The sequence below is a fragment of the Xiphophorus couchianus genome, chromosome 20 (assembly GCF_001444195.1).
Source record: "Xiphophorus couchianus chromosome 20, X_couchianus-1.0, whole genome shotgun sequence".
NCBI lineage: Eukaryota > Metazoa > Chordata > Actinopteri > Cyprinodontiformes > Poeciliidae > Xiphophorus > Xiphophorus couchianus.
In genome coordinates this window covers 16,147,061-16,160,309 of record NC_040247.1, presented here as the reverse complement: position 1 = coordinate 16,160,309, position 13,249 = coordinate 16,147,061, and the positions used below count along the sequence as shown (strand labels likewise).

General features: G+C 38.5%; 2 protein-coding genes across 2 annotated transcripts; both read left to right on the top strand.

Annotated features, from left to right (window-relative positions):
• The first annotated feature begins 1,698 nt into the window (after nucleotides 1-1,698).
• Nucleotides 1,699-5,774, top strand: LOC114135034 (proline-rich transmembrane protein 3). Its single transcript, XM_028001942.1, has 2 exons — nucleotides 1,699-2,167; nucleotides 3,659-5,774. Exons 1-2 carry the CDS (start codon nucleotides 1,714-1,716, stop codon nucleotides 5,299-5,301), a joined length of 2,097 nt encoding a protein of 698 aa, XP_027857743.1. The 5' UTR covers nucleotides 1,699-1,713; the 3' UTR covers nucleotides 5,302-5,774.
• Nucleotides 5,775-7,281: 1,507 nt separating this feature from the next.
• On the top strand, nucleotides 7,282-11,637 carry LOC114135036 (uncharacterized). Its single transcript, XM_028001943.1, has 6 exons — nucleotides 7,282-7,580; nucleotides 8,813-8,923; nucleotides 9,011-9,129; nucleotides 9,226-9,376; nucleotides 10,260-10,381; nucleotides 10,458-11,637. The coding sequence occupies exons 1-6, from the start codon at nucleotides 7,367-7,369 to the stop codon at nucleotides 11,439-11,441; spliced, it is 1,701 nt and encodes a 566-aa protein (XP_027857744.1). The 5' UTR covers nucleotides 7,282-7,366; the 3' UTR covers nucleotides 11,442-11,637.
• The last annotated feature ends 1,612 nt before the right edge of the window (nucleotides 11,638-13,249 follow it).

Below are 13,249 nucleotides of genomic sequence, written 5' to 3'. Positions count from 1 at the left end.
GAGATTCCAGTGTTTTAAAGACCAAAATTGAACATAAAGCAATACAAATGAATTTCAAAATAGCAACTTTTGAGAATAAATTGCTGCAAAACGGGGTTCTACAAACGATTGACCGGGGTTGAATGAAAATGCATGCCACATGTTTCATATTTTTATTTGCAAAAAATGTTGAAAACTTTGCATTATTGGCTTTCAAAACGTGCTTCTTTGTGTTGGTTTATCAAATACAGTCCGGATAAAATACACTAAAGTTTGTGGCTGGGACATAAAACAATTACATTGCTTTCATATCAATGATGGAGGATATTCAATTAATTAATAATTATGTTTTATCACACAACACACAGACCACCTTCTGTCCATAGTTAATTCCAGGTGTGAAATATGGTACAATGTGTATATATGTAAAATAATAGTTGTCATAAATTGAGCATGTGCTCGTGTCTTCTTGGCTTCACATCATTGCCTCATGTGACTCGGTGCCACTGTAAGGATCTTAAAGTAATCCCTTTGCGAAGGGATTTACCTTCAAACAAATGTTGCAAAAAGTCAGGTGAGGCTTTTGCAGGCTTTCATTAATCAAAAAGAAAGAAAAAAAGCTATAAGTTGTATTTTGCAAAATGAAAGGCAACTTTTTCAGCTGATTTTCATAGACTTTTTTTTACACTTCACAAGCAGCTGTAGTTATTCAGGTCATCCTGGATGGGAAAAGGCCAAGGAAGCAGCTGGTGCAGTAAGAGGACTAAGACGTCAGCTTGAAAGGTTAGACGTGTGTGAGCGTGCCTCCAAACCCTCTGTTCAGTAGCTGTATTCAGTGAGATGTTTATGTTCCACGTTAGAAATCAATGAGAAGCCCTGCAGCAATAAAGATGGAGCACAACCACTGAAACCCTGAAGAGGAAGGCAGAGGATTGTCAGGAGCAACAGGTACCTCTCCAGTTATCATGTGGGCCTATTTATAAGCAGTTTTCGTTTTTAGTTTATTTTGTTCTTGCAGCCGAATATTGAAATGTGTAAATAATAAATATCTTGCTTCACATTCTGCTTTCAAAACATTATTTTGTAAATAATTAAATGTTGAATTGAATGGACAAAAATCTCAGTATTTTTTTTTGGATACTCAATATTTAATCTTATTCTACCTAAACTGTAAGTGTTGAAGTTTATATTGCAATCTCAAGCACTGTTGGACCTAAAATTCAAAGTACTTGATTATGTTACAGTAAGAAGACATAAGTTGTGAAAACAGACATAGTCATTGTTGCTTTTATTATACATTTTTCACAAGTGATGCAAGTGTCATCACAACATTTATACTCCAAACAGCATAAATAGTTCTGACTCATTGTGAGCCTCCATGCTTACTCCTTTTTCTATTTTTTTTTCTACATATTTGTTTTTGCTGGGTCAAACCGTCTGCAGATGCTGTGCGGTTTGTAAACCCTTTGGATTACTCAGGGAATTACAGGATTAAAACACATGATCATCTTGGATATCTCTGTGACTCTTAAGAGTCTTAACCTTTGAAATCTTTCTACTGTGAACACATTGGCAATTATCCTAAATAGTATACCATAAAACACTTCTTTCTCGTAAAACAAAATGCTTTTAATTAAGGATGTTTTCAAAAATAGATTTTCTTAAAGATGTGATGACTAATCCCCAATTCTTTTTTGCCTTGTCTCCACAGACCGTGGCTGTAAATCAACAAAAATGGGTCTCTCAGCTTTTCTTTTCGTCGCTCTAACTGCATCTCTCTGTTCACTTGGAAGTCTCACTCAGACGTTGGATTCAGTGGCTCCCTCTGATACTGTCGAGATACCTCAAAGTGCAGGTGGAAACACTGACAGGCTGAAAAATGTAGCCGGCAGAGACACATTTGGTTCAGAGAGCCTTGTGGAGGGCAGCGGACAGACTGCTGACATCCTGACTTTACTGGAGCTCAGCAACGAGGAGACTGCAGTCCGAAAGGAGTCTGAGCGATTGAGGAATGCAAACCACTCAGGGACTGGAATCACATTAACCACAAGACCAGCACTAAGTGTTTACAGCTCAGGAGCTCACAACCAAGGAGCAGACAAAACTAAAGGTTCAGTTACAGGATCTGAACGCTCCACTGTGTTCTCTGAGGACGCCTCTTTTGATGGTGATGATGACTTGCAGAAAGGTAAACTTGATTTAAACTCAAACACATTGTAATCTCATTTTATTCCTTCAGATTATTAGAGTATGATTGGCTGGTATAATATACAGTTAAAACCAGATACTTACATACACTACAGTCATATTCAGTAAATTAAAATATTACTGAAGATTTGATTTATTTCAGTAACTCAAGTCACCAAGTAAAACACATTATATAGATTAATTACACACCGATTGATGAATCCAATTTTAAGTATTTTCTGCCGAGTCAATGAAAGCATGAGATTTAAGATTCAAATATTATATCAGACCAATAAAAAAACATTTTGATATTGAAATGTGAGGTACTTTTTTCCCCAACAAATTGGAATGGATTTTCTAATTTAGTAAATAACTGTATATTGAAAGTTATAACCTTTTTCATCACCATCTGACTTGGACTCAAGTTGAATTTGTTTTTTATATTCCTTAAGATTACCAAAATTATTAGAATTTGCTAAATGGCAGAATAATTACATGTTCTTAACACAGCTTTATTTTTTACTGTGTTTGAATCCAAAAGTTTACATACAGTGTAAACCATGTGGTTCACCTCATAGACAACAAAGCAAAAACTGCCAAATTAATTCCAACGTGGTTTAATGTTTAAAGTGGAAATCAGAGAAACCTAATCTCTATTCATTTGAACTTCATTACTGCCTCATTGGTGCAATTTCAATAACATTTACCCAAATTTTGTGGCAAAGTTACCTATATCCAATAAACATGGCGGCTCCAAGTTGCAATGGTCACGATGCAAAACTTTGTAAAGCAGGCAAGAAATGATAAAGTGAATTTTTTGCTTTGGCATGCTTCAAAAAAAAATATCTGTGTTGATATAAGTTACCTGGAGATCAAATTATGTACACAACTGTATCAGACGTGTAGAAAGTCAATGCTGGAGCACCGTTTACTTAAAGCTGCTCGTCTTCATACACTTTTGAAGTGTAAGGCTTAAATATAATATTATTCTCACTGGTGAATTTGAGTGAGTGAGGCTTTGTTGGCATTAGGGGTGCATCGTTTTATCAGCGTCGATTTCCTTAATTTTGGGAGATCTGTGATCGGCTGATACTTACATGTGAAGCTGATCTTATCCGCTTATATCTTCCTCAGCAAAGGTCTAAAAATCAACCACTGTCCTCTTCTGCTCTCCTGTCAGAGAGGTTTGACTGACAGACCGGCCCACCAGGTCACGTCTGCACGTTCACAGTTAACAATAGTCACCCTACTGTTACCAACTCAGCAACTTTGTTGCTATATTTAGCAACGTTTCAGACGAATCAGCCAGAATTTGAATCAATAGGTCAGACTTTTTGAAAATCGGTAATCGGCGATCGTCCAGAAAACTGTAATCGATGCAGCCCTGGTTGGAATGCAAATCAAGTTCATGGTTGTGTAAAGGCCACTACCTGAAATGATTCTTTATTTAATTCTTGTGTATACGAAAAAATAAGACATTTCTCTCTTTCAGGTGAAGACCACTCCAGAATCCCAGTCCAAACCAGTGTGTTTACCTTCATGAATGATCCCAGCCTGTCGAGACCAGGAAGCCCCTGCGTACTTGGCGCCTTGCATTGCACGATCTTTAACAGCTTCAATGGCACCAGCCTGCTGTGGGATGACATGAGCCGTACCCTGGCATTTGCTTGGGAGCTGCATGTCTTTGGATCTGCAAGCCTTTTCGTGTTGATAACAGCTCTGGCGGCTTTGGGAATTGCTGGAGCGTGCACTCTTCCTCATACCCTTTGTGATGCCCTCACGCTTTCTAATAGTTTCCTTGCTGTAGCAGGTGCTCTGCGCACAACCCTCCTCCTCGTCGATCCTTACGGTACCCGTCAGATCCTGCCTCATGCTACTCTGGCAGCTCTACATAATATTCCTCTGCTGCTTCTTCTGTGGACGCAGGTTGTCCTTGCTCTTGTCACGCTCCGAGGGATAAAAGTAACATCTCTCCCTTCAAAGCTGCAGTCCCCGTGGGTGGTTGGAGTCCTTGGTGTATCGCACTGCACTTTCTTACTTTTAGCCGATCTGTACTCTTCAACTTTGCCCCCAGCTTTTCCTCTTTTGTTGCAGACCATCTCCCTTTGCTGGGGTATCCCTTTCTGCCTGGGAATCCTCACCAAGTCCCTCTCCCATTCACAACCTTTCTCCAGATCTGCTGTCCCAGAGTGGGTTCCCTCTCAGAGGACAAAGAGGCTCGGAAAGCGAGTAACGGCTGTGTGCGCCTTCCTTGGTGTTCTCTGTTGCAGCATTCAGATATACAGTGTTCTTTGGCTCTATGGGCTCCTGGGGAACTGGAGGCGCTTTAGCTGGGGTTGGTGGCTCAGTCAGTTCTGGGCCAGGATTTTTGAGTTAGCATGGGGATTCTCTGTCCTTTTTCTTGGATCCTGGGTCTTCTGGACGCCATCTAAAGGCCAAGCAAGAGGCGTTGATTTACAGGGTAGAGATAATATCTCTAAAAAGGAAGTAAAGAAAAGCTTGTGGCAAAGAGTTTTGGTTTGCATGCAAAGAGGCCTGAGGGGAAAATCAGAGAAGTCCTTGGAAGATTTGATGCCAAACAACATTGCAAAGCATAACATGTCTAGATCTGGTGTCAGCAACAATGCACTGCATGGTGATAAGCAGGCTCCCTCTAAACTGGACTATAGTTCTGATCCTGTTAGCATCAGCTGCTCTGACTCTCAGACTGCGCTGCTGTGGCAGAAAGTTGGTGAACGAGAATGTGTCCTCTCACTTATAGAGTTCGACATGCGACCCCCGTCTCCCATCAACCTCAGGCTCAGCATTGACAACGCCCTTTGTCACGGGCAGCTCATAGCTGGGGCTGTCTTCACGCCTCCCCCTCCCTCTTGGACTCAAAGTTTGGGCACAGATGGAGAGAGGGGACCAACCACATTTCCTCCAGCCTATGTCAGATATGGGTGGATGATGGATACGGAGTCCATTTCTGCATCTTTAGACCATTTCCAGGCCAAGGAGCCAGCACAGTCAGTAAATGCCACACCAGATTTTAATAGCAGGATTGGATCTCCAGCTGCTGAACCAACGGGAGAACAATTTACTGGAGTGATGCTCCAAAATGACTGGTCTGATGACGACGTTACCGATCTCTAGGCTCATTAGGGTAGAGTCTTTAAAAATGCTAAATAATTTTTTTTAAACCCACAATGTTATGCTGCATGAAGTATAAAACTGTTGCAAAAGATGGTTTCCTATAAGTGTAACTATTCAACTTTGAATTAAAACCTTGCTCATTTTTAGGAAAGGCCAGTTTGGTTGTAATTATAATGTCAATATTTCTATAGATTTTTGATTTATTCTCTTAAATCTTTTCTGGTGTGTATTTATTTTAGGACACAATCTGAAAGAAGAACAAAGTACAAATGGACCTACTGGGTTTTTTGCATTAATATGACGGTTAGTAAAACAGTTTTAGTTGATGTTATGTAGAACAGATGAGTTTTTTTATTAAGGTCCACCATATTTCTACACTTTTTGTATCAGATTTGTTTAGTTATAAATGCTTGAAGGATTTTATGTTGCATTTGTAAACAAAGAAAATGAATTAAATAATATATAATGTCAAACCCGCTCACTGGCTATCAGTTTTATATGTATTAAGCTCTTGATATCTGTTTGTTATTCTGAGAAAAAAGGATGCCCCAATGTCAGGGACTCTGACTCACATCTAACATTTCAAAGCATTTGGCCTTTGATTTTTCTCCTCAAGCATTTCTTTAAACAAGTTATTTATAGTTTTTAAACATTTTATGGTTTATGGTTTGCACACTGACTCGTTTGTTTCACCACTCCATGGGACAAAGGAGACGTTTCATTGACCTGGCTCGTTAACCAATAAAAATCATGGAAAAGTTGGTGCAGAGGAGAAAATGTTAGGACTAATACAACGAGTCTTCATCAAGCAAAATGTATTCATTATTTCACAAAAGTTTGTATTAAAAACTATGTAATGAAAAATAGGATTCATCTGTAATTTTCATAAGCTAGATTTTTTGATAAACTGTACATTTTAAAAATGTTATTTGGTTGATTGATTTTAAAATGTACAAAAGAAACAAAAGTAAATTATGCTTTAAATTAACATTGACAGCTCTGACACAAAGTCAGTCGACCTTGGAAAAAAACATTTTCACCTTCATCCCACTGGACTCTCTCAAGGTTGTGTAATCAGGTTTTTGATGTCAACACTGTGGAAACCCAACTGTGTACAACAGATGAGTTAAACCTGATCATTTAAATTTGCAGATGCTACCTGAAATATTCATAGGAATATTGAACAAAAGTGTAGGGAAGATGTCAAACAAATAAAGGCCTGAGCTGCTTTTTCATGAACAGAATGAAGGAGAGGATCATTCAACCACAGCTCATGTGGTGAGAATGCTAGTATAGGAAGCAATGTTTGTTGGAGTTTTCTCTGAGATACTACAACGATTTATTAATGCTGTTAGTTCTCTTAAATACTTGGTCGCTGCTGCTAAAGAGTGTTGTGCTCAGGCTGTGACCTGCGGACATTGAAGTGGTAACTCAGCTGCAGTACGACAGCAAAAGAAACCATGCAGAGGAAACTGTGAGAAACAGGGAAGGCCACTCCCTCTGTAAAAGGGTCTGTTTAAATCTGTTGGATATTATTATGAAACACAATTGTTTTTATTTTATATGTTTAATCTTTTGTGTGTCTCTGTTTTTGCATGCTTGTCTGTTAAAGATCCCAGACAAACACCATCTAATGTTTAAATAAATTGATGATAAATTCATTTGATTGATTGATTTCATTTAAAGTTAGTCAAACTACCAATAATAATATAATATTAGTAACTGTATATCAATTCAAAATATCTTCATAACATAAAAAACTAAACTGCAAAAATCAGAAACATGCATCATATTTAGGTTGAATCTTAAACAACTCTCCTTTTTAAATGTTTTTTTCTTAAAATTCAACCAGATTTTATATTTCCTTTTTTCACTCAAACACAACATCTTAGTCGTGATCATCATCATCACAGCACTGCAATACACAGGTGCGCTTTGTGACGTACCGCTGCCTGATTGGTTAATTAATTTCACCGTATATGTTCGGTCGTCGGACGCCCCAAAGGTCCTGGCGATTCGCTGAAGTTTTTACAAGCAAACTACCTGTACAGTCTGAAGAGGTGTGATGCCTTTGAGGAGTATTTTGTCGTATTTCGCATTGACCATCGTCCTGAGGTCCTGCGTTGTGTGTGATGGACTCTCTGGTGAAGCGGAGGAGGAAAGACCTGCAGCAGTCCCAGGCAGTCACCACCTCAGCCGGGTGGGATCTGGTCGGAAAGGTGAACCTGGTTCACTTCGCTTTTCATATGACCAAAAGGGAGACTTCAATTCCACCAATGGTGAGTTTTATTAGCATATAAATATTTTCCTGCATATTTAAGCAATTGTGTTGGTACTTAACATGGAATGCTTTCAGGAGTGTAGAGATTTTATGTGATGACGATTTGTTTATTATGAAAAAAGCGTTTTTTAATCTTTTACATGGGGGTATAATAAATTAATGCTGAGAATATCATGTAAATTAACCCTGGCATAGCAAATTTATCTCCTAAAATACAAAACAAAATATTTCTAACCTTATGATGCCAAATGTCTCGTTTTTGATACAAGCATCTTTTTAATTGAGTTACCCTTTCCTCAAAAGCAATTTTATGGACTAAAGTACCACTAAATGTATATTTTTTTTGTCTGTCATAGCTTTTTTAAAAATAATGCATGTTGTACCTCAAAAGCCTCATGTGTCTATTGTAATAAAACCAGGACATTTTACAAAATAATGTCTCTGTTACTGGGATATTAAATACAGCGCTTTTGGTCTCTGAGCTGACGCTACAGTCTGCCACACATTTTTATACAGCATTCATGTAAAACGTTTATGCTAAACCAACATGCCTTGATGTCGGTCAAATGCCTCAAAAGCTTCAGGTTATGTATTGAAACCTTGTGAATAAATGACCAGACAGAAGCCTTCAGCCACAGTTTGTACCATGAACTGGATAAAATGTTAGGTAAATGTTTATATTCTGCAAAAAAGTTTTAAGGGGAAATCCTCTAGTAAGACCCCAACGCTGTTCCTTACCAACTAATTTATTTAGATTGCTTTATGACATTTATTGTGTACTGACTTGTTACAGTCCCTTACTTGTTACAGACTCTGTTATTTAATTATTTTTCTTAAAGTGAAACATTTATTTGACCCTGTTAGTGTTACTGATCTGCTGTAACTTTGGAAACGCCATGGAAATGGTTGCTAATAACGAGCTGCATAGAATTTCACAATCAGTGCATCCTGTGTTTTTTTTCATTTGTTTAGCATATCTGCAAGAATATCACTTAGTCTATTAAAAAGTTAATATAGATGTTTTCTAGATTGATAGGCCTGCATTTAAAGAATTTAGCAGGACTAATAGCAACGTGGAAATATTTTGTACTCCGTCCTTTTTTCTTTTTTTTTTGGAACAGTTTGCCTTTTATCTATTCGACTACTTCCCTGATTTTTATTTAAATGAATAATGACACTTGCGTGTATTTTGGGCAGATTTTTTCGGTTTAATCTCTACTTGTGTTTTAGCGTTGCACTCTGCAAAGCTTAAGCGCCTGGATCCATCGGTGAATTGTGGCAGCAACCAGATGACCCTCTCTGTCAAACGGAGAGGAACTCATCATTTTCTCATCGACAGCGGTTGGTCAATTTTTTATTTTGTACAGAGTCAGAACTGCTGTTCAGTATGCAAAGAGAAGATTAATATCATCTTTGAATTTCAAACAGGTGAGGAGCCTCTTACTCCTCTGTCCCAGGTGCCCTCTACATGTGGCTTTTTTGTGAAGCGATCCCGCAGAGATGTGCAGTATGCGGTCTCCTATCAGGGCTGTCATGTTAACAAGCAGGTATAAGTTTTCTTCTATGCTGGGCCAGATTTTGTTTAAACATTTATAAAAAATAAATAAAAAAGACCAACCTTGCCTTGGGCTTCCTTTCTACAGGAGGATGAATATTCCTTACCGCTGCGATTATGGGGGGAACCGATGACCATGTCTTGCCCTGGTATGTTGCCACTGCCCTCCATTTTCTGCTTTCCAGGCAAGATGGTGGTGACGATTCGTGGCGTTCCAGCAAATGAACTCAAAGTAAAAGGTATGTTGTGTTTATGGTAGTGGTTTGCAAAAATGGTTGTAACTTTTTGAATATTTTCAGGTTGCAACCACAAACTTCAGTGTACTTTATGTAATAATATATTACCACATGAGAACAATTGACTGTATTAAAACTGATATTGGAGCATTTTATCTGTTTAAGAGGATTTCATAGTAACTGTGGAGGAACTGCAGAGATGTGTTGCTCAGGTGGGAAAATCTGTTTGTGATAACAGATTTATGTCACACAACTAACATGTATAACACTCCACATCACACCAAATATATCCCCCACAGTAACATGGTAGCAGCAGCATCATTCTGTGGGATCCCTAATTTCAGCAGGGACAGGGAATCTGGTTAGAGTTGGTGGGAGGATGCAAGGAGATGAAGACGGTGCAATCCTGAAAATACACATTTATATTTTTGTAAATGCGCCATCATTATCAACCTCCCCTCCCATCTGTCGTCTCTGGATAATTAGTTTTTCTAAAAACAAAAGTTACAAACGAGGTTAAAAGGACTTTTCACAAATTTGCTCAAATACAATCAATACAAACGGCAAATAAGTTTTTCAAGTCTTTATGGGGAGACTTGCAAATGTTTAATACTGATATTTATCCAATTCAGAGTGAGTGAAATCAGAGGTTTATCGATTTGTCGTATTAAATCATAATGTCTTCCACTCTGGTTGCAATGTGAAAAGTTTACGGTATTTTGCAAAGCACTCTGCAGCCTTTATTTTACCAATTTTGATTTTTCAGGATGGAGGTTAAAAGTTACCAGTAATGGACATTAGTTCTGTGCATTTAGATGATTCCTTTTAAAACTTTCTCTAGCTATTAAAACACATTTGGTTAAATTTCTTGCTAAAACTGTTGCAGTGTCTGGGACATGGCAACCTTCGTCATCAGCATGCATCAGCTGCAGGTTGACTTTTAATGAGTCCTTTGGTGAACTGACGCTCATCGCACCTTACAACAAAGACTTGTGTGTGGAGTTCAAGGTATGATGAGGCCCTCTTGTGGTCAAACATGGAAACTGAACTATAGATTTGCTTCTGATTGTGTCTTGTGTTGCAGGATGGGGAGTACTTGCTCTCTCTGCAGTGGGCAGATTTTGAACTGGCAGCATCTTGTCCTCCAGTACCAAACCCTGACCTCACCACAGGAAGAGCTGCGCCCTCTATTGACGGCAACAAAGCTCTGCAACTTCAGTTCCCTCAATTGCCAATATTTTCGCAGTTCTTGGAATCAACACAAAGTCCTGGGTTTGTGGCTCCGTTGCCGTTTTCCTTTGTTGCTGCAGACTTCTCTGAAAACCAAAAGATGCCTGAAAATCAGAACTCTCCTTTACTGCCCAACTTCTTTTTGTTTCCTGGATCTGAATCACCAGCGCACCCTACTAGAGATGGAAATGCACACACAAGTCGGCACCAGTTACCTCAGACACCACTGTCTCAGTATCCAGTTCCACTTTTCCAAGAATTCCCCATGATGTCTGGAGTTTTTCTGCCAACAACAACCCCCTTACCACTTCCTGCAACAAGCGCAGAGGCTGTTGTGACCACACCTGCTCCAACAGGGAGGGAGAAGCCTTCTCTGCAGCCAGAGTTTCCAGCGCTGTTTCAGTATCCCTTCCCATCGTTTTCTAAATACCCACAATCTCCACAGGAACAAACTACAGACGATGCAGATTTCAAACCACAGTACCTCCATCCTCAGGTCTTCCCGATCCCCATGTTCTATCCTTTCAATCATCTATCCCAGTTGCAAAATGCTCCTGCTCCAGTGGCCTTCACTGACCCGCCTCCTTTAGAAAAGCCTTTATACCAACAACACCGTTTTATACCCGTTTATGTTGTGCCCAACCCAATCCTCCCAATCGCTGGGATTGGATTAAGAAATCCTCCAGTCATCGCTGGAGGATTTCTTAATCCTCCAGCGATTACTTCTTCACACCTAGTTCCATCAAGTCAGCAGGAGCATCAACCCTTCTACCATGCCATGCAGCCATTTTACCCCTTCCTCTCTGATCAAAGTCAAACTGCACCAACAAACATCTGACCGGGTTCTGCTGAGCTCCAGAACATCTCAGACCATCGTGGATTGGTTTACTGTCACTGATTTCTGCTGCGGTATCCTCTGCTGATTACTAAACTACTGAATAAAAGTGTTTGAGGTCAGACAACTTGCAAGAAATTTAAAAACAAAATTTACTTTCATCTGGAAAATAAAGGCTGAAGATGCATTTTCTACTAACTTACTTTGGTCTGGGTTTTTTTTCCTCCTTTTTAAATAGAAATCTTTGTATTTTCTAATGTGTAGTTTTGCTTGCTTTATTGAATTGGCAAGATATCCCAAAATGCTTTTACACATACAGTACAGACCAAATGTTTGGACACACCTTCTAATTCAATGGGTTTTCTTTATTTTCATGACTATTTAAAAGGCAAGAAATCCCACTTATTAACCTGACAGGGCACACCTATGAAGTGAAAACCATTTCAGGTGACTACCTCTTGAAGCTCATCAAGAAAATGCAGAGTGTGTGCAAAGCAGTAATCACAGCAAATGGTTGCTACTTTGAAGAAACTAGAATATACAGTAAGGGGTATTTTCAATTTTACACTTTTTTGTTTAGTGCATATTTCCACATGTGTTCATAGTTTTGATGCCTTCAGTGTGAATCTACAATGTCAATAGTCAGGAAAATAATGGTGTGTCCAAACTTTTGTTCTGTACTGTATATAATTGTACTGGGGGAAAAAGTCTCAGGAACTCAATCCAAAGTCAAATTTGAATAAAGTTTATCTATATTGGCACCAGTGCACAACAAATGTCATCTCAATGACCTAACTGATGTCATCAGCCAACACTCAGACTGCTGAGCGTTGGCCAGCAGATGGTCATCGACACTTTCAAGGGGAAGCTACAAAAGGTCAATACTAAACCAGTAGGCATCCTGGACATTGCAGGCTTTCATTCTCATAATGTTGATACTGTAAGTCATGCAAAATGGACCCAAATACATGATGCTGTACTCACTAAGGTGACATACTTTTGGGTTTTAGCTGTAATTAAATTTAAGGTTTATATCATTTTCACAAGTTTCTGGTTTGCTGAACTTTTTGACTTTCTAATTTTTTTTTGCAAATTTACTCAATTATCAAAGCTAAAGGGAACAAATTCTGACCTGGACTGAGTACTGCTCCATTTATTTAACCCTTTGTACTTCTGTGTTGCTGATTGGGGTTGTAACTTTAAAATCTAATTAAGCAAACTGGACAGAAAATATAAGATTGTTCAAAAGGCAGAATGAAATAATGCTCTAAAGTCAAGCCCTTGCTTTCGTTTAATTGCTCACTTGAAGGGATACATTTTAAAAGTAACCGTTTCTCTTTGTGTGTTTAATGTTTTTTTTTTTTTTTTACCTCTGAGCCACCATGATTTTCTCTCTGATAATTTTTTGTCTCACCAGGTGGAATTTGATCTTCCACGGGGAAGATCAAATTCCAGTAGCATACAAATGTTACTCCAACATTTTTATGCTAATTAAGTGGAATGTCTTTTCTCCAGACGTTTACACAAATTCGTAATCCCAGAAAATAACCTGAAGTATTTAATATTTATCATCACAAAGCAGCAATACATCTTGTGAGCTTTCTCATAAAGTTATTGTTGGATATATGACCTCCAAACTGTATTTACACTTTTAATGTACTTACACAGATGCCAAAAAGTTTTCATTTTAAGATTACTTTAGGGATATGCTCTATTTAGTCTTCATTGAACAATATAAATCTGTAAAAAAATCATTTTTGCTGACAAAAAGTTTCACATCATGTTTTAAAACTCTTGAAATAGAATGGCAA